Raw genomic sequence first — 25,588 nt, 5'->3', positions numbered from 1 at the left:
AAAGAATACCTTAAATGTGTAAATGGTGTTACAATTCATTGAAGTAATTATAAAGAGCCCAACTCTCTGTAATATCCAGGAAAAGTAGTTAAGCTGTCCTTGAAGAGTAAATTTTAAGAGGCTGGACAAACTTTAAAAGTTTTTTAAAACTTGAGAGATGGAAAACCCACAACCTCCATAAGTAACTGTTCCACTGTTGTACAAATATTATCATCAGGAATCTTTTTATTATTTGAAACAAAATCTAGGCAGTCTAAGATCTTGTGGCCATGAAGAATTCTCTTTCTACATGGGTACAGATGCAAACACACAAATGTAATCCACATGGAGCATTTAGGATTCTCTCCCATGTTTTAGCAGCAAAAGCTAGAATATTGTGTGCGCTTAATTAACAAAAAAGCCTCTCTGAGGGACTTACTTCCATGAAAACTCTCATAGACTCATCTGTATTCCTTTTTTCTTATTTTCTCCATAACTCCTTGCAGGCTTTATTACATTATTCTGCTTTCTGAAACGAATTACTATTGTTTGATAGTTTTGAAGAAAAAAGATCTGGAAATTACTCTTTTTTCCAGTTTAATCTATTATTATCTATTATTATTTCGCTTTGTAGACTATTTGCCTATTTCACAGGATATAATTTTTATCAACTGGGTCTTAAAAACATATAACAAGTTAGTCAGGGGTTACTGTAAGATTCATGAAAGGGACAAATGGAAAGAAAAGGCCACCGCAGTCTGCATATTACTATCAATATCAAAAAGTTAAAAAGGAAAACCTCTTCTTTTTCCATCTGTTTGATGGATTGCACTTTTTTTAATAAAAAAATTTCTTCTCTTGCATGAGTTTTGAATTTTTTTCTCCTCACTGGAGGAAAACTGAGGTCAAAGGCATTACAAGTTTCCACATTCTTCTAAACATATGCTTTGGCCTAGTTTGGAAAGTCTGGAAAAAAGCTAAGAAATAGAATCTTTACTGTCAGTTTAAATGTACCCTAATCAGCATACATTCAAATGACATTTTGTTGCATTCAGCTCTTGAAAGATAACTATTATGCACATATACACATATATATATGACACAGAGAAACCTCACAGTCTAATTCCGATGTATACATGTACATGGCAAAAAAAAAGAATCTTGCGAGATTACCAAATGGATGGCCTAGGGAACAAAGCTGTTACAGAATCTGGTAGTCCAGCTATAGATACTTCAAAACCTGCCCCCCAGAGGGGAACAGCAGAAATAGACTGTAAAGTGGGTGTGTGAGGTCTCTAATAATGCTTCGAGCTCTAAGCACATAGCACTTATAAGGAACATCCTGAATAATGGGAAACAAGCTTCCTATAATCTTCTCGGCTGTCCTTACCACTCTCTGTATGGACTTTCTATCTGAGGCGCTGCTGCCACCAACCAAACAGTGATGCAGTTTGTTAAAATGCTCTTAATCGTGCCTCTGTAAAAAGGGGCCAGGGATAGAAGGAGAAAGATGTGCTCTCCTCATCCGACGCAGGAAATGCAGACTCTGGTTTGCACGCTTCACTAAAGATGACGCGTGGAGAGACCAAGTCAGATGATCTGCCATTTTTTGCCAGACTCTTACTGAATGGAACAGCAGTATCTCTTCTGTCCTACAGGATGGTGGATATGGGTATTAGACAAATTAGAAGAATAAATATAATTATTTTATGGGCATGATCAAGTAACCATGAACATTAATTCAAGTTTCTGGCAACTTTATAATGATTACTCCCCCACCTATACTGGCAAAATGTTCTTTTTCCTCAGATTGTTATTTTCTGAAAACCACTTTGCTACTGAATTGAATAAGCAAGTTAAATAAAGTAAGATTAGAAATGCATACCCCTAACTGTATACCCCTTGCTGACTGTAGCGAAGATCATAGGTAAAAGTATATAGCATATAAACAACCAAAGCAGAGAAATTAAATTGGGTAAAAAATTCCATTGCAACATAAAATTTGTAAAATAGTATTGAAGGAATGGAATGGAATAGAATAATTTTGACTGATCTGAGAAAAGGAATGAAGTAGGTGCCTAAGAAGCACCTCATTTGAGAGGGCCATCCAAGATATCTCACCATACAAGGCTACCGGAGGAAATTTTCAAAAATGACCTCATGGTTTGAAAGTTCCTGCAGGTGCTCATTTCTGGAAGTATCTAGCCTTGTTGGAGCTGTGTTCTGATCCAGCAGGCTCCTTAAATCTCCCAGTCTTTTTCCCCCCAAGAACCAAATTGTGAGCTTTGATAATTTTCAAACAACAAATACACACATTTGGGGTGGGGAAGATACCTAAATACTTTGCATAATGGGCTAACTAACCCAAACTTTTTCTGCACAACTGAAATGAATGGCAGTCACTCAAGAAAACCATTAGATTGATATCAGGAGAGCTTTCTTCAAGTTTGCTTTGGCTCTGCAATACTATTCTCACCCTTCCAGCTCATTGCTGGCTGTTCCAAGTCTGATTTTCTAGTTCTGCATTTCCCCTTTTATTTACCTACAAAGTGCTGACAATCTTTTCATCCCAAACCCCCCCCCCAAAAAAAAGTATGCACTAAATCAGCCACAACAAGTTTATCAGAATCTTCCATTTTAATCTTCATCAGCATAAAATAAAATGGTGAAAACAGGGTCTCTGTACATACAAACTCACATGCTTTTTAATCAGTTAAAAATGCTGGTTTTAATTTCAACGATGTTGGATGTTCAGATGATAATAGAATTCAAGAGCAGGTAGGGAAGAACCAGGAAGTAACTTTTGTCACATTTCCGTGCATGAAATGCCCATTAATCTTTTCATTAAATTCAGATGTGGACATCAAGTAGCCTAGTTTTCCTGGACAAATTTGGACCCACAACCTCTTCCTCTGTGACACAGGGAAACATGAAAGATCCACTGTATAAGTATATTGTGCTGTGTTGCAGCTGATTGCAAATTCTGGGAATCATAGTCAGTTACATCCAGTGGTTGACTGGAATCATCGCCCCAAGTTTTCAGGCAGGAATCTTTCCCAAGCCTACCAAGAGTTGCCAAAAATTGAAGCTGGGATTTCACAGCCATTGAAATGAAAAGATATACAGCTCAAGAAATGCAAAAGGATCAGGATTCAAGACCTTTTTTTAAGTGGGTGCTCCATCTAGCCATTTACATTAGACAAAGAATCTAAGATGGGGCTGTCACACTCATGGGCCATGGGCTGGATGCATCATGCCATCGTGACAGTGCAAATTTGACACCCCTGATCTAAGAGTATCACATGGTTAATGGTGTCAGAGCTCATGAGCATCTTTCAGGTGAGAACTGAACAATTCTGAAAACTCTCCTATTTTGGCCCCTGGTTACTTTTCAATGGTTTTCTTGTGTAAATGTGCCATTAGTTTTTCTCCTCAGTGCCAGGAACTGGAGGTAAGAAAGGTATTACAAGGATTTGGTTTAAAACTGCCAGGCAAGCTGATAGGAAACAAAGAGGCGAATTGTCCTGAAATAAAAAGTGGTAATAAAGTAGCTCTTCTTTACCCTCAATTGATTAGTTGTGTGGTTTATTCTTAGTTGTAATTCTACCACCAAGTATTAATAAGCTGTTAATAACAATAACTTACAATATAATGTAATGTACTAATAGTCTTTTTATATCATTTGTTCTCAAAATATGTTTAATAAAGTTAAAATAACATTTTGAATTGTAAACATTTGAGCACCATTCATGAAGTTTGAAATATTCAAAATAGTGTCACCTCTGTTCCTCATTAAATGATTTCTTCATGCCTGGATTTAGCCCATTTTTTTCAATGATCCATTCAAAGAAGGAATGATGAAATGCTGCTAAAGATCAAACCAAGTCTCTTTAGTTTGGTCATCATCAGCAAAATGTTAGAAATATTTTAGCCATCTCCAAGGTTAGTCCTATAAGGCATGGGTCTCCAACTTGGGCCACTTTAAGACTTGTGGACTTCAACTCCCCGACCAAAAAAAAACCCCAGTGTCATATAGGATTTTTATTGTAATGGCTCTAATGACAGAACCTTGCAAGTCTGAATCTGTTTAACCCCCACCCTCCTTTCATGTGAATTAGGGAGGCATTTACTTGTCTGAAACCTTTTCTCAAATTAATTTCTTGGCCTGGACTCAAGCATTGTTGATTTGGCCATTGTCTTGATTTCAGGCTTTTTGCCCTGTCCTTCAAAGCCATCCCTTCAGACTTTACACCAGCTGCAGTTAGGGGGGGGAAAGGTTAGAACTGACCTGAAATTTTGGCTTATGAGTAATGCCCCTGGAATTGGCTCAGTGGGCTCAAATGCAAGATGCGTTAAACAACGTGACAGTTCTTCGGTTGGGGTTCAAAACTCAGCCAGCAAAGAACCTGAAGTCCTTTCTGATCTGCTTCCTGTCTTTAAGCCACCCTTTCTTTAATCTTAGATCAGGGGTGTCAAACTCACTGCAGCATCATTGGAACTCTTTTTGCCTTTGCTAAACCAGGTGTGGCCGTGGCCAGCCTTTGGCTGCATCTGGCCCGCAGGCCAGGAGTTTGACAGCCCTGATCTAGATCTTCCATCTCAGCTAGTTTTCATAGCTAAAGTGGGACTTCGATTCATGGTCACCTGCTTTCTAGGGGGATGCCTTAACCCTTAGACCACCTTATCATCAAAGGTAATTTAGTTTAGTTTATTGTCTTTGCATCTTGTACAACGAAATTAAATGCCATCTTATAACTATAAAAATAAAACACAAACACATCATTCACATTCTATACAATTGAATTGAAAACCCCTGATATTGCATTAATGTTGCACTATACAGTAGAATTCAATAGAGTTACTGCCCTGGGATAGAAGCTGTTTTTCAGCCTATTTGTCCTTGTTTTTATTATCATGTACCGTCTGCCAGATGGTAATAGTTCAAAAAAAGGGTTCCCAGGATGAGATGGATCTTTGAGAATGTTTTGAACTTTCTTAAGGCAGCGGGAGCTATAAAGCTCTTCCATAGAGGGGAGAGGACAACCAATGATCTTCTGGGCAATGACATTAATCCTCTGGAGTGCTGTCCTATCTGACCCTGTGCAATTGGCAAACCATACATAGATGCAATAAGTTAAAATGCTCTGTATGGTGCAGTAGAAGGTCCCTAGCAGTTTTTCATTCAGTTGTTGTTTTCTGAGAAGTCTCAGGTAGTATAATCTCTGCTGGGCCCTTTTGACCAGTGTTGCAATGTGAGCACCCAGGTCAGGTCCTCTTTTATGGTAACACCCAGAAACTTAAAACTGGCCACTTGCTCCACTTGGTCTCCATTGATAAGCAAGGGCTGAATGTCTGATCTGTTCCTTCTATAGTCCACTATAATCTCCTTGGTCTTATTGGTGTTGAGGACCAAGTTATTGTCTCTACACCACAAAAGCAGATTGAAGGCAGTCCCCCACTTCCAGGTGAGATTCTACCAGGAAGAGGGAACCAGATAAAAATGGAAGTGCATTTAGAAGACCAGGTCTGGAGGAGGTTCAGAGATCAAGTCTGAAAGCCTCTGTCTCTGCTAGAGACAGTTTCAGAATAATGTTAGAACCAGGATAATATAATGCTAACAGATCTTCTAGATAATTAGAATAAGTAAACGTGACCCTTTCTTAACCTGTATCTTCACTATGTTTTCTCCAGTTACGTTCTCTAGAGACTGAAAGAATTTATAAATCCTCAAAGGGGTTTAGTGGTGGTAGTAGGATAGGTAGTAGGTAGTAGGATAGTAAAGACTTCCTCACCACTCCAAGACTAACATATAATACTGCTCTTCCATCTTTCATGGCCAATAGTAGCACTTAGTTGTAGTTATCTAATCTTGAGAAAAATTCAGCAGGATTGGATTTGCTTAGAGTGCTGACAGCTGTATTATAAAATTGAAAAAATGATAACATCCCACTGTTAAGCAATAGCAGGTCATTTATTTACCATTGCAATACATGGATATAGTCATATTGCTAGGAGTCAAGCCCTAACTTGGGAGTCATTAAAGTTTTTAATTTTTTATTTTTCCTAAGTATTTGTATGGAGCAAGCCATTGGGAAAAAAAAGGACAAGACCAGCCATTTTTAGAGTTTTTTTAATTATTATTCACTGAAGCAACTTTGCCTAATGCAAGGGTTTTATACCCAGGGAATAGAAAGTCAAAAGAGGAAAGTAGTATCCATTTTGGACAGCAGAGCCCAAATGGCTTACCTTAGTAAAATAAATGAGAATCGATGAGTTAGGCTGATATGTCTGGGACAAGGAATTTTGGGGAAAATAGCCTAGCAGATTTAAAAAGCACCAGGATGAGGAAGCTCTTGTATTCTGTGCTGCAGAGCAAAGGTAGAAAAGGAATCTAAAGCTTTCAATTCTCCAGCTGGCCCATAGCTTTATATCGTTCCAGAGAAGACACGGCCCTTGCCTAGTGCCTGGGCCTGAGACTAAATTAGTCAAGGGTGGGTGAGGGCAGAGATATTCCAAAGCATCGCTAGTCTTCTGACTTTGAGTGCTAGGGATGCAAACCGGCAGCTGTTTTACTCCACTTGCTTACTAGGATGAAAAAGCAACCAATGCTGGAGGCAGTTAAATATTAAATATTCTGCCTCTTCTATACTTATTCTTCATCCTTTTAAGATTCCTCCTTGCAGAACAATTATCCTGCCCTGTCTGAATTTCATCCACCTTTTCAAGTGAAGAAAGATGCTTCCAGTGGGCTGTTTACTAGGGGTGGTGGTAAAATAATAATGAGGAAAGACTCTGAATTTATACAGATGCAAACCAGGCCTTACAGAACCTTTTCTGATCCCTCTTCTTTGCCTTAAGGGCCTACCAGCAGCTGTGGCTGGAATACAATATCATTTTTTCTTAATAATGACTTCATATTGCCTGCACCGCTGAGCCCCTAACATGCTAATTACCTAAGCAGGTGAAATACATTTTAATAATTTAACAAATGAACTAAAGCAAAATTGAATGACAAAAGGAAACACGTGCTGCTGTCAAAGCACCCTTGGCCAAAGGTTGGTGAGGTTTTTTTAAAAAATATATTAATAGGATTAATCAATTTTAAAGTGAATGAGGCAGAATTCTTTCAACACTTCCAAGGTGGGTCATCCTTATTTATCTACACCTACTTAGCATTTTAAATACAGGGTAAATCTACTTTTTGAGGGAACATCAGGGAAACGAGGAGGAAATGGATGAAACTTAGTCATGTTTTTTTTTAAATTTTTATAAATCGGTTTATAGCTTCTTATACAGCTCAGTAATGCCTGTATCTGGTTCTGTGGATTTTTAGTGCTTTCCGTGGGATCTTCAATCAAACCCAGTTATCCAGGCAAGTTTCTTACAATTAAGTTTTTAAACTGCACTTTTTTTTAGTAGAATTCTATTCTTTCTTGATGCAACTCTGGATACTTCTTGTAGTGCTTTTAATAATTTCTATAGAACACCTTTTCCAACTTCCTGCTCTCCAGATGTGTTGGATTACAATTCTCAGGAACAGGGGAATTTGGGGAGTTATTTATCAGCACAACTGGAGACCAACACATCTGGAGGGTACTAATGTAGCAATATTCTGAACATCCCTCTGTTTGTGTATATTTGTTTCCATGGGAATTGAGCAAATGCATAAGCTATGTATTACAAAAAGGATGTACTAATAATACAGTATATACCGGCAGTTCTCAAGTTACAGTGGAAATTGGGAGCAGAATTTCCCATCGTTAAGCAATGCAGCTATAAAATGTGATGTCACGTGACTGCATTGTTTAGCAATGGCAGTTCCAGCTCTTCCTGTTGCTGTCATTTAATTGAACCCCACCAGTTGTTAGGCAGGGATCACCTCCATCCAAGCCAGTCCCAGTTTGGTCCCTCTGAGGCCATAAGCTTGGTAAAATAAGGCCTTCTCTTCCCCACACCCATCTTATCTTCCCCCACACCATTTGGCGTTCTATCACCTTTGCTGGCTATGCCACCTTAGGCTCACTCACCCTGCAACCCTACTGCCTCCAGCTGATCTTTGCGGTCTTCCTCCCATTACTGATGCCAGATGCTGGCCAAGTCCCACCTTCTTCCTGATGTTCTTCAAATAGTGCAAGTCCTTGTGAGACATCAGCCCACATGATTTGAAGAATGGTGTGGGTAGGTTTCAAAAGGCCCCAAAAGCCTTCCAAAGCATTGTGAGAATAGCCTATGCCAGGGGTCCCCAAACTTGAGAACTTTATGACTTGTGGACTTCAACTCCCAGAATTCTCCAGCTATGCTGGCTGGAGAATTCTGGGAGTTGAAGTCCACAACTCTTAAAGCTGCCAAGTTTGGAGATCTCTGGCCTATGCTGCTTAGAGAACAGCACAAGCACCCTCGCAAGAAGGCCTTAGGGGCAGCCTGGGCCTGCCTCATCAGCAGGAAGAGGTGGGCGGTGTCAACTGGGGACAGCAGGGTGGCAGGGCCAGTAGAGCACAAGGCTGGCAGGATGACAGGAACAGAACGCAGAGGGCAGGGGTGGCGGGAGCACAGGGCCTGAGGTAGCCCTTCTTAGCGGAGGGCAGGGGTGGCGGGAGCACAGGGCCTGAGGTAGCCCTTCTTAGCGGAGGGCAGGGGTGGCGGGAGCACAGGGCCTGAGGTAGCCCTTCTTAGCGGAGGGCAGGGGTGGCGGGAGCACAGGGCCTGAGGTAGCCCTTCTTAGCGGAGGCAGGGGTGGCGGGAGCACAGGGCCTGAGGTAGTCCTTCTTAGTGGAGGGCAGGGGTGGCGGGAGCACAGGGCCCGAGGTAGCCCTTCTTAGCGGAGGGCAGGGGTGGCGGGAGCACAGGGCCTGAGGTAGCCCTTCTTAGCAGTGATAGCACAGAGGCTGAAGTAGAGGCCTGGGTGTGGTGGCAGCTGATTGGCTAAAGGCCTTGGGCCTGTATTTTAGTCCCACTGCTGCCACTGCCTCCAAGGTGTGCCGTTATGCAGGATTGCCAAAAGGGCAGAGATGGGGTAGAGAGATAGGCAGATAGGAACTGCTCCTTCAATCATTAGTGTGAGTAGGCTGAAAGCGCCCTTGAATTTTTGATCATGTGATCATGAGCATAGTGCAAGGGCCGTAATTTAAGGGACTAAACCTTAAGTATGTCTCTTCAATGCTGCCGTAATTTTGAACAATTATTGACCAAATAGTTGTAACTCGAGGATTACCTATAATGTAGTGTTCATTTTTGCTGTGGAAAAGTGGAACCAAGATAAGAAGGGTTTTCCTGCAATGTACAGAACACAACCAGAATTTCCATCTTGATTCTAATGATAGTTACAACATTTGCATTAAACAGCCTTTGCCAGTCAGTGCTGCTGAGATGTGTTGGACTGCAATTTCCAAAATTTCTACCCAGCGTGACCTGTAAGCCAACACATTTAAAGAAGGCAACCTTTTAGTCTGCCTTTTCTTTTCAAAGTGTCTTAAGAAGAAGGGTTTCTTAAATAGTTGTTTTAAATCACTGATGAAATATATGGAATTGGTTAATCATAAATTTTGATCAATGATAAATTTACACTAAGATTTTATTTGTGTTATAAGTGCATTTCCTTGGTTAGACAGGTTTGCCTTTCTGAAGATTCAGGTTTGTCTCCTAGGAGCTTTGGGATTCCACCTTGCTGTTGGGTGCTCAGGTCAAGAAAATAACCAGAAGTGCCTTTTACAAATCTCAGTAATATGCAATGGCACTTTTTTTTCTGGAGAGGAAAATGTCTTCAAACCACAACCATTCATGCTTTGAAAAATATTTAGGAACTGTATCTGCCTAGCATGCAGTTTTCCAAGCTTTACAAGATGGTTTAGGAAATACGGTACATAATATTGCACAGCCATTCCCAACTTTACCAACACAATTGACTTTCAGTTTGTGTCACAAGCAGATGAATGATAAAATTAAAAAAAAATGATGATCATAATAACTACAGGCTAATATATGGCTTCTTGACTCACAGGAAATTGCAGGGTTTGAGTATAGTTTGGGCTCCCTTACCTATTGAGGTCAGGGTTGTCAGGATCCTTTCTTCAAGATCTTTAATTTTCTCTGGGGTTGTGACTGGGAACAAGGCCATTTTGGCAGTGGCACCAAGGTTGTGAACCTTCCAGATGATGCCATTGTGTATTCTTGCTCCTGATGATGATCTCCTACAGAACATTTGAAGCCTGATAAAAGGGTCTCTCTTGAATTTTCCCTGTTAATTCTTGACATGCCGTGTAAACAACTGATCATTTTTAATTCAAAACTTTTCAAGTCAGGTTAGACTTTCAAAGGTCAGAGGCAAGGTTTTGTAAGAGGCAGCTTTTGTTTTCACAAAACAAGCCTTAGTGCCATATTAAATTTGCACTGCAGAATGGCATAAACCAGAGGTCTCCAAACTTTGCTGGCTGAGGAATTCTGGGAGTTGACATCCACAAGTTCTTAAAGTTGCCAAGTTTGGAGACCCCGGCATAAACAGACAATTAGCTATGAAGCTCTGCTGGCTTTGTGGTCAGGTAAGGAAGGCAGTACTGGGTTTCTTACTTAAGGAATGGAGCTTTGAAAATTAAGATGCTATACAGCTACTGCTGGCTGCCAGAATGAAGGCCCTATAAACATTCTTTAAAGCCAGCAGTGTCCACAAGGAACACTCCATTCATATGTTCATGTCCATTTTTATATTCTTCCATAGTAATTATTCTTTCAGCAATTTGAACAGTTACGATTGATCCGAGGTTTTCTTTCTGGAGCCTGGGAACAGTTACCAGTTTCAGTAAGTGATACTTAGGGTGGAAGAAGCTTGGTCGCTCCATGTATTAAAAGCACAATTGGAAGTATATACTGTATATCATTAAGCTCTGACATGGCTCTTCATTTCAACTCTCGAAATGGCAGTTTTAATATAACATTCAGGGAAGTTATAACTACCTTGGAGCTGTGCAAATTACTATTTTGGGAGAGAGAGAGAGAAAAGCCAGCAAGGTGTTTTGTGTTTACCCAAGCATTGTAAATCAATACACAAGGGTGTTTTTTTTTTTAAAGTAAATGATTCATAATAAGATAACACCACGGACATTTCCTGTGTATGCTGACTGGGAGACGAGAATATCTCTTGTTTTCTTTGGTGCCTTATAAGGTTTTGCTTAGGAAGGCAGGAACAATGTGGGGAGAAGGGTGCCTTAGAAGACCATTCAGAAATTATAGTTGGCATACAATGCAGCATCTTGTATGCTAATTAGCACTAGATGCCATTAGCATATTAATTCTCTGTGGTGAGCTATTCATTGGCTGCTAATAAGTTTATGGATGCAATTTAAACCAATGCTTTTAACTCAGGGGTCTCCAATCTTGGCAACTTTAAGCCTGGAGGACTTTAACTCCCAGAATTCCCCACCCAGCTCACTGGGGAATTCTGGGAGTTGAAGTCCACCATGCTTAAAGTTGCCAAGATTGGAGACACCTGTTTTAACCTATAAAACCCATTATAGATTAGTGCTGAGGTACCTAGAGAATGCTTCGTTAAACCAGAATCAACTACCGTATCTGATACAAATAAATTCAGGAAGAAGAGGTAATCCCCTGTTACCAAGATATTATAAACACTGAGTTTAAGAGGAACTACTTCTGTGTAATGTTGGTGTACAATAGTTTGCCACCAGAGATTATGTTTGCTTTGATCTTGTTAGATCTTCAGAAGCAAGTTAAAGTGGAGTTCTTCCAGTGGGCTTTTTTAATTAGCTAAGACAATGCCATTGAATGGCTTGTGTGCTCAGTTTTAACCCACGATACCATTGCTTTTTATTTTTGCAATTTATTATTGATTTTTTCCTTGCAAATTGCTGAAAGGTGGTAACTTTAAAAACAAACAAATAAAATTAATTTGAATTTAAATCAAACTATAAACTATAACATCTTGACTCTTTGGTTTGACTAACCATCTCCATCTCATAGAAAAAATCACATTTGATGGGGGGGGGGGAGTTTAGCTTGTGCCCTTGATACTAGCCATGTTTAATGTGGGATAAGCAATCTATTGCCGTCAGATCACATATAGCCCTTAGTCTAATTTCAGAGGATTTTCAAAGAAATAGATTTAGGATCTTGTCAAACATGGCCTTTCTTTTCTCTGGCATGGGTCAGAAAAGAGAAGGAGAAAAAGATTGCCAGGAAAAAGAAGTCAGAATGGCCTTTTACCTATGATAGTTCTTCTGAAGGAACATGACTCTTAGCAGAAAGTTTGACCGTTGCTAGTTTAAACAAATAAATTATTTTTACGGTATTTTATTTATTAAATTTACGTGCTGCCCATCTCACCATTGTAGTGGCTCTAAGCAGCTTACAAAATGGTAAAAGGATAAAGAAGATGACACAGAATGGTTAAAAGTAAAGTTTAAATAAAAGACCAAGAATGAAAAAGTCAGGCATTATGGGGCTGGGGAACTTTATATTGGTTGACCATAGTTATGCAGTGTGAAATAATATTTTTGTGTTCCAACAGTAAAATCAGTTGAATTTAAAAGTGGATAGTTGTAATCCAGTCATGCCTGTAATGAAATTTTAAGACTAAAAACCCAATCAATTTGACTGATACCAATTAGTAAAAGATTGATAATTCAAGATAGAATAAAAAATGGGATATCCAAAGCCCCAACTCATTTAGATAGGATTTGTTCTAAAACACTCGTTTAAACTGACATTTGACTGAAAAATCAAGCTAGACTTCATTCAGTTGAAGATCTTCACTTGGAGCAGAGCGTCTGCCTTGTGCATAGCAGTTCACAGATTCAGTCCCCATCAACAGTAGCTAAAAGATCAAATAGCCCAAGTAGAGGATGGAACTTGCTAGCTCAGATGAAAGACTCATTTAAGTTCAAGAGAAGTGGTAACATCTATACAAGGTCATAGAACTGAATTAACCTAAACAAATGTTAAATAAATAACCCCACTTCACGCTCTCTCACTCCTCCTTTCAAACTGTTGTTACTGGGAGAACTTTGCGGAAGACACAATCTCATAGATAACTACTCACTAAATTGGGACTTAGGGCGTTATTGTCAAAACTAGATGTAGACTTCTCATTGTAGCAGCCTGAGTAGTTAGAAAGCCTGTTTATTGATGCAAGAAGCAAGAGACAAAATATCTGTGAAAAATTGAACTCTCAGTGCGGGCTTTACCTTTTGCTGATACGTGAAGGCAGCATGAAATTGATCAAAATCCTGGGGGCTTTCTCAGGCAGCACTGGATCCCACTCAAAACATTAATTGTAAAATACCCACTAATTGGAATGCCAGAATCCACTTTCGGACTTCTAAATGCATTTGGCTCATTTTTCTCTAGACAGAAGTGTGAGCTGCGCGAAAGAACTTTAGGGACTCTGCTGGAGTAGGAGTGTTTCAACAATTGGTAAATGTAGTGATGAAGTTGGTATCCTACTGCCATTTTTAAAAGTTTAATTGCCACAGCGAAGATTCTGAACTAGGGCATATTTTGATTGTACTTCTCACCTTTTGAAAAGCGAAGCTAGAAGTGTCTATGGAGATTCTCAGACATCCAGATCATGGTTGTCCCAAAGGTACTTTTTTCAAGAAGCAGCTGGACTTTCTAGTTTTTATTTTCGCTTCTCATCCAAGAAGCTTCTTCATCTCTGACTGGGTGGTGGGCAATAAAAGGATTTATTTTCCTTGCAGACAGCTGGTCATTTGCATTCTTTTAGAGAGTCATTGAGGCCACCTAGAGGTTTATCTGTGTCCTCAGGGTCAGCTGAGAAGTACAATGGCTTCACATCCATTGGAATTGCTAGAAGTAAACGTGGAATTGCTCAAAATACATAGAAGAGAACTGGTAGTCCATTTTCCAGCATCAAAAAGAGCATGCCAGAGTTCTATCTCCTAGCAATCTGATCCACCTCTTCCTAACCAAATGTTGACAGTAGGAATCACTTATGCTGGGTAAAAGCATCTCAGATACATTTGAGGAGGAGCCAACCAGGGGAAATTTTGGGCACTCATCACGTTAATATCTGCAAATAAAATTGGCCAGATATTGCCCCTTCTTTATATGTGATTAGGACAAAAACAATGATCTTGATCACGTATTTGATGTTTGTCCAGGGCTAGAAATTTTTAAAGTTGTGTCGTAAGTGCACTAATATCAAGCGGGGAAAAAGTTGCAAAAACTTGACCACAAAAGGACTTTTATTGGAGCAGGAACCAAAGCTGAGGAATGTTCATCATACTTGTTCTGGTCTATGGAAGGTATTCTGTCTCCCAGCTAAAAATGTTTTTCGGAATCATAGTTTTCCATGACATTTTCCCCAAAACAATGTGCAACACCTTTAATTATAAGAAAATATGTCATCCTAGCCCTTGAAAGGTATCCTCAGCAAGAAATACATGCATCAATAGCTACAAGTATTTAACCAGCACTATCACACTATAAGGCCTGGGCCGAGCTGACTTCCTCCTAACCCTGAACTTCTTGCATGCAAGAAGGTGTGCTTTGTGGATGGTGGGGTTGGGGTGGGATTGGTTGGGCTCTGTTGAATTTGGCTTCAGTAGAACTTGGTACTAGAGATGTTTGTGATAACCTTGATGTAAACGTTTTGAGTTTGCAGGTAATTTCTGAAACTTATTGGGATAGAAACTAACTTCTGGATGTTTAATTTAAATTGATTTGGGAAAGAACACCATAGTTCATTATGGGAGCGAGACAAAATAGCTTCATCCCTTCATCTGTTGGACTAGGAAATGTGCCATGAATCAGACTCAGCCAGTATTTTTTTTTTTGCTGTAAAGCTTAGCACACAAACCATCGAAGTAACAGTCGGCAAGCAGTTCTAGGCACACTTTGAAGCATGTCTTCCTCACAATGAGGGCCATAAAATCTGTTGTGATAAAAAGAAACTTCCAAAAGTCATCCTGAGGATGGCCTGCAGGTGTTCTTCCCATTCTTGGAGGCAAACAGCTGGAATGGATCAGCAGCAGAAGCTTGAAAATGCATAATCTCTGGGCTGTATTTCTGCCAGTTTCAGTTAGATTCTTTTCTTCTCAAAATAATATTCTCAAAATAGTGTGCTGAAGAAGATTTTATCCAACCTTTAGAGATTGCAATTTCTGGGCAATTCAAAGAATTTGTAAATGAAGTATCTCAATGGTTTTCTGAAGGGCAAACTGATGACTATCAGAAAGATAAAAGCTGTAAACAAGAATGTGCAGCATTTCGGGGGGGCCCTCCCCCCCATCTTTAAATGTCATGTTGAGGATCACATTTCAAAATGTGGGTGAGACAGGACTGAGTATAATATTTATGTTACACTTTAACAGTTCTCCTTTGTAAACCCGTAAATATATTAAGCCAACAAAGAGGTTTTATACATCCTTGTCTTACTTTGGGTAGTATAGTATTGAACTATTCGCTAGGGACTCACTTTATTATCTTGCATGCTTTATTTCCATCATATACAACTCATCGCATTCAACGGTCAGCCTTCAATTTGCGCAAAATCATTCAAGCCTATTCACTTCATCAAACACTATCTGCATATCAACAAATGCATAGTAAACATTATTTCTCACATTCATATATTTCTCAGCAAATGCTGGTTTGCATACATCACGCTTGACATAAAAGTCACTCTGCCTTTCCATTGTCCCACTCAGCTATCTTGCAATCAGAATTCTGCTAAATGACTTCTCACACACACTTAATAGCATAATCCCCTTCAGTTTTTTTTTTAAAAATCATTCTTATTAACTTTCCTTTTTTGAAAGGAAACAATATATTAAAATTAATGATATTAATAATCAGCCATGCGTGCAGCCTTCACTCATACTTTAAACAATTTGCCCAGCCATAAAGAAACCATATCAATAACTTAAGGATTTTTCCCAGTTGCTCTGTCTACATCTGCAGCCCTACAATTCAGCATTCACACAGAATTTATGATTTTATATTTTTATTCTTGGACGGCGCCCATTCCAATTCCACTCTTCAACGTGATGCCATTTTCCCAGTATAACTCTCTAAAACACACCCTTGCAGGATTCCTGCACTCCACTTTCATCCCAAATAATAGTGCAGCCTCTAGAACTAGTAGAAGTGATCCCCAATAGAACCTGGTAAAATCTTTCCAAAAGCTTGCCATCATTCATATTTAGAAAACAATCAGTGCAATAGATTAAAAGCTCTGCCTTTCAGTATACCTTGAATACCCTTCAGTATACCCTGATATCTTGCCCAGATGCCATGTGTAATATCATAAGAAAATATAGTGAGAACTGGGGAAGGTGCATTGGATTGTAGGAAGTTAGCACCCACCCCTCTCCTAAAAAATTGAAATAGCCGAGGAAATATTTAAAAGGCAGAATATTTCCCCTAAAAAGAGTAGAAACTCAGAAGCAGAAACTCACCATAGAAGCAGAAGCTCACCCCCACCTTTGTTAATAGGTGGGCCATTAAGGCCTGGGGCAGAATACTTTACATAACAAAGATCTCCAGGTAAAGCTATAGCAATTGCTCAAAAGCCCTTTTCAGTGCATCATCATCCAGCAAGGCTCAACCAAGCCTGGAACTCAGGACAGCCTACAGAGTTGCCCCTGCATGGCCCCATGGGAGTCTGACAACCAATCAGAATACAAGCTCCAATTCAAATCCCGACAAAGATGATAAAACCCAGGCCCTCTCAGCCCCTCAGCCCTTTTCGTGATCTCTTCCTTCCCCTTGAAGCATGTGATCATCCTTCCTTTTCACTCTGGAGCTCCAGGCCATGTGGTCCTCCTGTCCACCACTAAACCTTCCAAGGAGCCTCCATGTTTCCAGTGTCTTTTTCCCCACTTGGAACTGAACCCGGAAGGATAGTTCTTCCAACAGGATAAAACAGCCTTTTCCAACGTAGATTGGAATGGAAGATGTGTGGAAGTTGCAGTTGCCAGAATTTTATATCAGAGATGACATGTTGAAAATATTTATATTTTCTACTGATCTTAGCAGCTGGGATGCAGAATTCCAAGTGACCCCTAGGTGGGAACAAAAGGAATATTACAGTAAATCTTTCCTTTCTGTGCTGCCATCTGTATTTGTGGCCATTGGTATTTGTTGTAGCCCCTATAAGGTACAATATGCCTAATCTTGAACTTAATAGTTTCTTTTTCTCGTCCAGTTCTTCCAAACGCAGAAATCAGTTGCTGATAATAATTATTGAAGCAAAATGTCATTTAAAATCTGTATTTCATAAGATGGGGTTTGCTGTCTTTAAACCAATGTTCTATGGGATGGTGATTGATAACATCCCAGGTTAGCTAGAGGTAGTTCTATACTTATTTACATAGAAATTTTTTTCCCCCAACAGCCCTATTACCATATTTAAATGCAAGTATGTCTCTCTTAATTGATCTTTTTCAGTAGTTTAGAGATACTTTAAGCCTGTTGATCTCTGTGCATTTTTTTTCTGGTAGCAATATATGTAGCTATGGGAGTAGATCTAGAATTAGAACACTTGTAGTTCTTTGGCTCTCTGTTTTCCTATTTTCTCTTTTATTCTTTCACTTTCACTTCGGCCTGCAGTTATTTATATGACAAATAATAGTTTATTCACTGATGTGACTGTCCCCTTTTTCTTGTCTTTACAACCCAAACTGATAATCAAAATCTGAGATGAGTAAACTCTTTGAAGCATGTCTCAGGTTATATTATCTGAATTATTTCAGAAGAAATTAGGAAAACATTATTTCCAATCTATCTGATTATTTTCAGAATCAGAAAAAAATATTGCCCACCTGTCTCTTCCAACCTTTTTCTTCCTGGTGCCTCTTCCACTTCTTTCCTCTTTGCTAGTCTTCCTGATGACTTTCAGAAATAGCAAAGTGAAAAGGAAGAAGGGATTTTGTAACATGAGGAAAAGGAAGAAGGCAATAAGTTGGGGGTTGTCTGGCAGAAGTCATACGGAGGAGACGTTGGGGAGTCTCTTCCAGCTCAGCCTTTTTGAACTTCACAAATGTTGCCAGCATCCTGTGACAAAATTTGATTTAGGTCACAAAATGTTTCCATCTGCCTCTGCAGCCCAAATGATCAGGCCTCTGTTGTTTTTGTCCATAACAAGAAATAAAAAGGAAACAAAACAGTGAAATTCTGAGAGAGCTTTCTTTCTTATAGGCTAATTTATATTTGGTAGCAACCTGCCTCCTTTACAGAGATGCAGGGGTGGGATTCTACTGGTTTGCACCAATTCGCTAGAACCGGTTGTTAACATTCTAAGCAGTTTGGAGAACCGATTGTTAGAAGAAATTACTGGCCTAATCCTGTAAGGAAGGCAGGAAGGAAACATTCTGGGGTTGCTTACAGAAACTGCCTCTCCGTTAACCCTTATTACATTCTTGGCAGGACTAGACTTCCTGTCTCAGGAAATCTCTGGAGTTTTTTTCCCCTCCTTTACTGGTACTTTGCTTGTGTGGAGTGACCATTCAAAGTTACAATGGCACTGAAAAAAGTGACTTACGACCATTTTTCACACTTACGACTGTTGCAGCATCCCCACAGTCACGAGAGGCCAGGCGAGGAGATGTGTGCCTCGATGTGAGTGATATTGAGTTGGCCACACCCAGTCAATAACATGACCACCAAGCCATGCCCACCCAGTCACATGACCACCAAGCCACACCTACCACCTAAGCCACGCCCACAGAACCTGTTGTTAAAAAATTTGAATCCCACCCCTGCAGAGATGTATATTTTCTGAAATGTTTTGACTCTTTAGAAGTCCCAAAACCGAGCTCTCTGAAAACTCAAACATGAATCAACCAACGGGCACCCCCAAAACTACATACCCCAACCTCTTGCGTTGCAGCCATTATTATACCGGCTCCCTGTTGCCTCTTTCCTCTTACGCTCTTTATTTTTCCCCATGGCCAGGTTTTCCAGCAGCGGCCTACGGACCAGTAGCAGCAGCAGCGGTGGCAGCAGCCAGAGGATCAGGTAGGGGAGGCCCTGGAGGAAGCAGGGCCAGGAAAAAAAAGCCCTTCTGTGTGGCTACAGCTTTCCATCACTTACCCTGATGTGCCTCCCTCTTGGGAAGGGACCACTAAACAAAACCACATGCTACAAACAGAGGCCAGGGCATGAAAGATTTTAAACCTGCGGAGCTGTTGGGTGGATATTTTGTTTAAAAGGTAAAAAAAAAAAAAAGACATTTCTCAGTTGTTTGCACTGGGTTAACAATGTCATATTTCCTCTTCTGCTTAGTTTCCCAACTGCTAGGGCAGTTGACTTCTTCTGCAACTAGTAGGTTTGTAAGGAAGGATTATTCTCAAGGACACCCCAGTCCAAGGCACAGATATTTTGAACCCTACGAACCCCTTAAATGTTGAAAGGGCATAAGAATCTGTGTCAGCATTGGATCTCTAGAGGTGGCCTGTCATAGCTCTAAAATCAGTCTTTTTCAACTATTTGGCAGTTGCATACTTCATTCATGGATCTGAATAGGAGGGGTGGATTTGTATTTCTATCATTATAAAAATCAAGAGTTGGTTAGGATAAGTGACTCCAGCACCACATAGTCTTCCTTTGCCTCTCTTCCCATTGAATGTGAATGCTGTGACAATGATATGTGCAAGGATGCTGGAGAATTAATTATTCCCAGTAGTTTCTCACCAAACTCTGACGCTAAGGCCACAGCTGAGCATGACATCCGAACTGGCAAGAACCATTGTTTGTACTTGGTCAGCACATCAGGACCCAAAATCATATTGTGGCTTGTGTAAACCTAATTTAATACGATGTCTGAATTGGGAAATCTCCAACTCCAGAACTGGCCTGATGCTTAAGAAAGCTGCAGGAATGGGGAAGAGACGGTGAAAAGCTGCTGTGGAAAACATAGTCTGCTTGGATGCCTGCAGGCTGAAGCCACCGGTTGGATTCTTAGCCCTCAATAGGCTCAGTCACAGCCTGGCCTAAGATTTACATTGGGCTAAACAGTAGTGTAGAAATTGGAAGTGCAGCCTGGGACCTGAATTTATTTACTATTTACTCCAGGGAGAAATGATGACAATTCTGTCCAAAACTGTTATTTGTTCCAGACACATCTTTAACTTGGATATCATTTTGAGCATTTGTTACCTTCTGCAAACTCTGGGCCAAGTTTTGTGAAAAATGTTCACCCTTTTCTTTACTGTCCACTCATGACAAGCTCCACATTTTCCCACTCTCCACTGTCTGTCTCTCCCACTAAAGGGAGGAGTTAAATCATCGATTTACATTGGCAATTTTAAAAAAATGTATAATTAAGCATTTGATTCCATCATGAGAGGGCTGTTAAGACTTACCAAGCCCTTTTCTTTTCCTGTATTGGCTTGTTCACACCTTCAAATTCTAAGGGCTGAGCTGCTTTCACTGAGTTTAACTGCTCCCTAATCTGCCTTGCTTGCTAATCTCTGTAGAATGCCTGCTGTCTTCGGCCATTTGTTTTTTGCTAATTTTAACTGGGTAGTTGGGTCAGGGAGCAAGAAGCAACTGGAGACCAGTCCCCAGCCAAATGCATTGAGACATGGAGCAAAGAATTGGGGAGAGGGAAAGGCGATAGTTTTATTCAGCCCTCTTCTGATGAACCTTGTTCATAGGTGTGGGACTTCTGTACCCATTTAGCTAGGTCTCTTCAGATCAAATTCCAACTCCTGCCCCCAAAATGGAAAGGGCTGCCAAGCATTTAATGCCCCCAAGAGAACTTGGGAGAAGGCTGGATTTCTTCAGAGTCCAAAGTGAGATGTTTAGAGAACTCCGTTCCATGCAAACTGGCACTGCTTTCAAGGCTACAAAGGATAATTTAATACCATTTTAATGTTACTTTAATAAGGGGATGTCCAATTTGAGCGCAGCGGGATTGATTTGCTAAATACCTATGGTAATATTATTTTTCCTTTGGTATTTTCTGGATTCTGTTTTTAAACTGATTTTATCCTTGATGCAAACAAAGATCTACAGTTTTCATACCCCTTTCCTGTGCTTTTCCCCAATACAATTGCAGTTTTATTTTGCAAAGGTATCATGAATTTTCTCTTAGAAAGATTTAGGCGATTAAGTTTGACATTCACGGATGTCTAATTTTGATTGGAATATTACTGTAACTCACCTGCTTCTCTGCTTGAAATAATTTGCTTTAAAAAAAAAATTAAAGCCAATGTTTTGTAATTTGATGGGTTTTTTAAAAAAATTAACCTGTGATACAAAACTAAATCTAACCCAAATTAACATCAATCTATATGGCAAGTGTAAAGATCAGTATGGTACCCTGCGGAAGACTTCTGTGCAAATCTGCTCCCATACTTCTGCCACAGAGGAAGAAAAGATGTCTGCATATTCAGAAGGAGTTCCCTGCACCAGAGACTATTTGATAGCTATTGTTATCAAAGAGGTGTGTAGAATTGATAGTGAAATGGATTCAGGGCCAGTGGAGTAAAGTCGTTTTCATATTGGGGCTCAAACCTGATTCATTAAAGAAGAGGAAATTGGGGGGGGGGGAGAACCAATTGCCCTCAATTTTTGAGGATTACAGCAATATAACACAGGTGGCATCAGTCGGAGCGCGTTAAGACTGCCTATAGTTAAAGCCCACCTCCCCCATCTGTATCATAAGGTGCACGAAAGTTAACGTCCAAATGGTAAGCCTTCAATTTACCCAGCTCTTAGGGATTTCCTCTTGATTATGACAATTGTACGATGCCTGTGCTGAAAGAGCTTCCCTGGTTATCAGTAGGCTTGTCGAGTACTGATCATAAAGCCTGAACAGCTTAGGACCTGATTGTCTCAGGGAACACTGCTGTTCTTGTGTACCTGCTTGGGCTTGGCTTTTAAAATCTGTAAGAAAGGCCCTTTAGGTGCCACATTACCAGTGACTGGCATGTGAGGAAGGACTTGCAGCTGAGTTTCTCCTCAATTCCCATAGGATTTAGAAGAGAACAGTAAAGACAACTCTCTTTTAGCAGGCAGTTATTAATTTGTTTTAAAATTGATTAGGTGTTTTAAACCAGGGGTCGACAACCTTTTGGACCTCAAAGACCACCAAACTCATAATTTTAAATCCCACGGACCAGAGACCCTGGGAAAATCCCCCCAAAGTCTGCAGGAATATTCCCTACCCAGTTTTCCTACCGATCGATCATTCTTTATTTGAGATCGCAGAATACCGTCTCCAGCTCCGTTCTCAGGGGGAGAGAGAGACTTTTGGCTTCATGCAAGGAAAGCAGCAGAAGCAGCAGAAGTTTTTCTTTCTCTCCCCCAAACTCCGCCAGAAATGAGTCTTTGTGAGACTTGTCGCGCCAGCACAGCCTCTTGGAGCAGGGATGCCTTGCAGGGTCCCGAAGACTCATTTCTGGCAGAGTTTGGAGTAGAGAAAGAAAGATTTTTGCTGCTTTCCTTGCGTGCAGCCAAAAGCAGAAAAAGAAAAAAGTGGAAAGAAGCAGCCTGGTGGCCAGGCCAGGCAAGTGGAGCAAGTCCCCCCATTCCACCCATTCCCCCCTCCCCTCACTACCTCATGTTGTTCGCAATGCAAGCGATGCAAGCCTTGTGTTCCCATGAGCCATGTGGGCAGTGCAGCCTTGTGTTCCCGCACAGCCTGGATGAATTGCTTTGGGGGTGACATTTCTCTGTGGACCACCAAAATTTTCATGCAAACCACCAGTGGTCCCCGGCCCACTGGTTGGCAACCACTGTTTTAAACAACAGATAGACAGACAGGCACAGACATTAGCCACTTTGAAAAGAAATTGAAAACTTGGGGATTACCCATGGGCCGGATATGTCACATGCTGGCCCTGCCCCCATCCGGTTTAGCAAAGGGGGGAAAAGTCCTGCTACATCATGTAACGACACGAGTTTGACACCTCTGTCCTAGGGGAATGTTAAAATGTTCAGGAGACACGATTGCAGCCAGAGCCATGTGGTCAAAACCCCATTCCCTTTTTCGGTGCACTTAAAAAGGGGGAAAACCTCAATGTTGGTGTTGTGGGCACTGTCTTGACTTTTAAAAAAAAAAAAAACTTCCAGTGAACATCCCTGGTTGGTCTAAACTGAATAAAGATAATATTTCTCCCATCAGTTCTTGGACATGGGTCAGGCTAAAAGAGTTGAGAGAGGGACTCAGTTCAAGGTTGGTTGGTTTATAAAGTTTTCAATGCCATCCAATTCCCAACAACTCTGGGCAAGCTCACAACAACTAAATGTTTAACTCTTCATGCTGCCTTCACATCTGGCAAAATTTGGCTGGGGACTGCCTGGCTGAGCACTCTAACCAGAGTTGGCATGTTCTGTGACAGAGTTTACCACTGAAATCTTACTTATCTTCAGTGAGTGGATAAAACAGAGGTTCCTCTCTGTTTTTCTGATTCTAAGAGGGAATGGTCACCTAGCTTTAATGTAAGCGCACTATAATATTTTAAACTACGCTTTAAACAAAATGTAACCAGTGAGTTCCAAAATTGTGCTGCTTGTGGATATCATTTCCTCCGGTCCCCTGCCCGTTCTACTGTTTAATGTTTTAAATACAATTTAACTTTTAACAAAATTTAAAAGAAATTTGCTATTCTACAAAACAAAATACTAGCTCCAGAGTCATCCGTGCCCAGAAATGTCCAGATTTTATGTTTATCAAAGGCGTTTTTAAGAAATATAAATACATAATAAATGACTACAGCCTTATGGTTTGTTGATAAAACATGCCTGCTTGTCCAGAAATAGAAAGTTCAGGATTAATTGAAAGTTTTCTGGTGGAAGAGAAAAGTGGGCAAGGAAAGACCTCACACATTTGCCTCATAGTAAATTAGAATGTATTGCAATCATTTACTCCCTTTGCACCAACCATTTTATGGATGACGAATCTCTCTATAACTGCCATTTCTTTAAATGCCCCAAGTCTGTTCTCAAAATAACAAACACGTCCTCTCTAGTCCCAAAACATGATCTCTGTATATCCCAAGCTTTGGTATCTGCTTCAAAAATTAATGCTGTACTTATTCTTGACATGATTAGAATGAACCAGGTTCTGAGTTGCATTGTTCATGAGCCTGCATTTTAAAACAATGACCTCTGAAGCAATTTCACTATCAGTATGGTATTTTTGTTCCAATATTGAAAAGATACAGATTACATGAAAAGTGGCTTCTCCATTCAGCTTGATGAGAGATGACACTTACACGGGTTTTTCTAAAATCACTTGTATAGAAAGGCAGTTCTGTTGATTGTCAAGATACTGTAGGATCAAGGTGATTATTTCCTCTGGCAGACTTTCAGCATCTGTAATCTGTTTTGCTTTTCCCTCTGTGGCCCAGTTCAGATGTTTAACAATCAATTGTCCACGGAGTGGGCAAGTGATTATCTCCTCCACCATGTAGTGAAGGCAGTGTGTAGAACGAATGCCCCGTATGGAGACTTGTATGCACATTGGGCTAATTTAGGCCTTTGGATGTACAAGATTCCAGGTGACACTCCCGCTTCATACTTTAATTGGAAAGTGTGTGGTGGAAAAGTGGTCCACATTCTTCCATTCCAGAAAATGAATGTCCCTGTTATCTGGTTTGGACCATGTCTCTATTTCCCTCCGTAGAGGTATCAGTTGATCAAGGGAAAGTCAAATCATATGGTTTCATTTGGAATTCCTTATAAGGGGTAATGTTTGGCAGGGGGGGGAAAAAAACTTTGTCAGATACGACAAACATGGCCTTCTCCAGCCTTGTACCTTCTAGATGAGTTGATCCTCAACACTCAGAATTCCCAGGTTGGTGGCAGTTATTTTAAGTCTTGATGACATTGTGAGCTTTTCCTCTCTCTTTCTCCTGGTTGGAAAATGAATGTGCCAGAGATCCTGCTACCTAGCTCTGGAGAGGTTCCCAAATTAACTTACCTGATCCCTATTTATTGTGGTACCCAACCTTCCTAACCAGTCTTTTCCCATCAAAATGCATTGGCTTATCAGTCCTGCCATTCTGGAGGCCAGCAGGCTGGAGAAGGCTGCTTTAAAAAAATGAAAAGTTACTATTAAGTCCTAGTGTGGTCCTCCCTTTTATTTGACCAGAGCCCCCAAGGGTTCTTCAGTCCTAAGTTCCACTGTTCCGTACTGTCCTTTATACTTGCCGGCTGTAACACATCTAATGACATGACCTCGATGGTGAGTGTGAGCAGTTATGTTCTTGTTGTTTTCTCTCTTGCTTGGTTGGGGCTGCTGTGAGAGAGGGCAAATCTCTGAGGCACTCTTTCCGGCCTCTCTTACATTGGGACGTGCGCTCCTCTCAAACGCTCTTCTGAGCACGCTCAGCAGGAAGGTTTGTCCACACCTATTAATCCTCTCTCTGTGTCCAGCTTCTTGTTAGTAGCAGCTGGTTGCATGTTTCCTTTGCTTGTTGAGATAAAACGATTCAAGGAACGACTCATATCCAACTCTTGAAAAATGTCTTTCTATTATTATTTTCCTTTAGTACACTTTCTCTCTTTTGTTTTTTCTATATTACTTTTCCTTACTTTATAAAACTGAAACACTTGTCGTTCGTAAAACATCTCACATCTCCCCTTGCCTGTTCTTAGAGTGTCATGTATCTGTGGGACTGAACTAAAT

General features: G+C 40.5%; 1 protein-coding gene across 21 annotated transcripts in view; it reads left to right on the top strand.

Annotated features, from left to right (window-relative positions):
- Positions 1 to 25,588, top strand: part of MSI2 (musashi RNA binding protein 2) — a 568,377-nt gene that overhangs the window by 496,201 nt on the left and 46,588 nt on the right. For 9 of the 21 annotated variants that reach the window (XM_026710316.2, XM_087925665.1, XM_087925606.1 and 6 more), the window contains one exon: positions 18,904 to 18,966. In XM_026710316.2, the coding sequence (XP_026566101.1) occupies positions 18,904 to 18,966 (63 nt within the window). Of the gene's footprint in view, positions 1 to 7,312; positions 7,352 to 17,344; positions 17,369 to 18,903; positions 18,967 to 25,588 lie in introns of all 21 variants that reach the window. The other 12 variants (XM_087925572.1, XM_087925586.1, XM_087925561.1 and 9 more) reach the window with 3 other exon arrangements.

This window comes from Pseudonaja textilis, chromosome 1, assembly GCF_049901715.1.
Source record: "Pseudonaja textilis isolate UNSWEBS1 chromosome 1, rPseTex1.2, whole genome shotgun sequence".
Lineage (NCBI taxonomy): Eukaryota > Metazoa > Chordata > Lepidosauria > Squamata > Elapidae > Pseudonaja > Pseudonaja textilis.
Note: the sequence above shows the minus strand (reverse complement) of the source record. Positions and strands in the feature narration are given on the sequence as shown.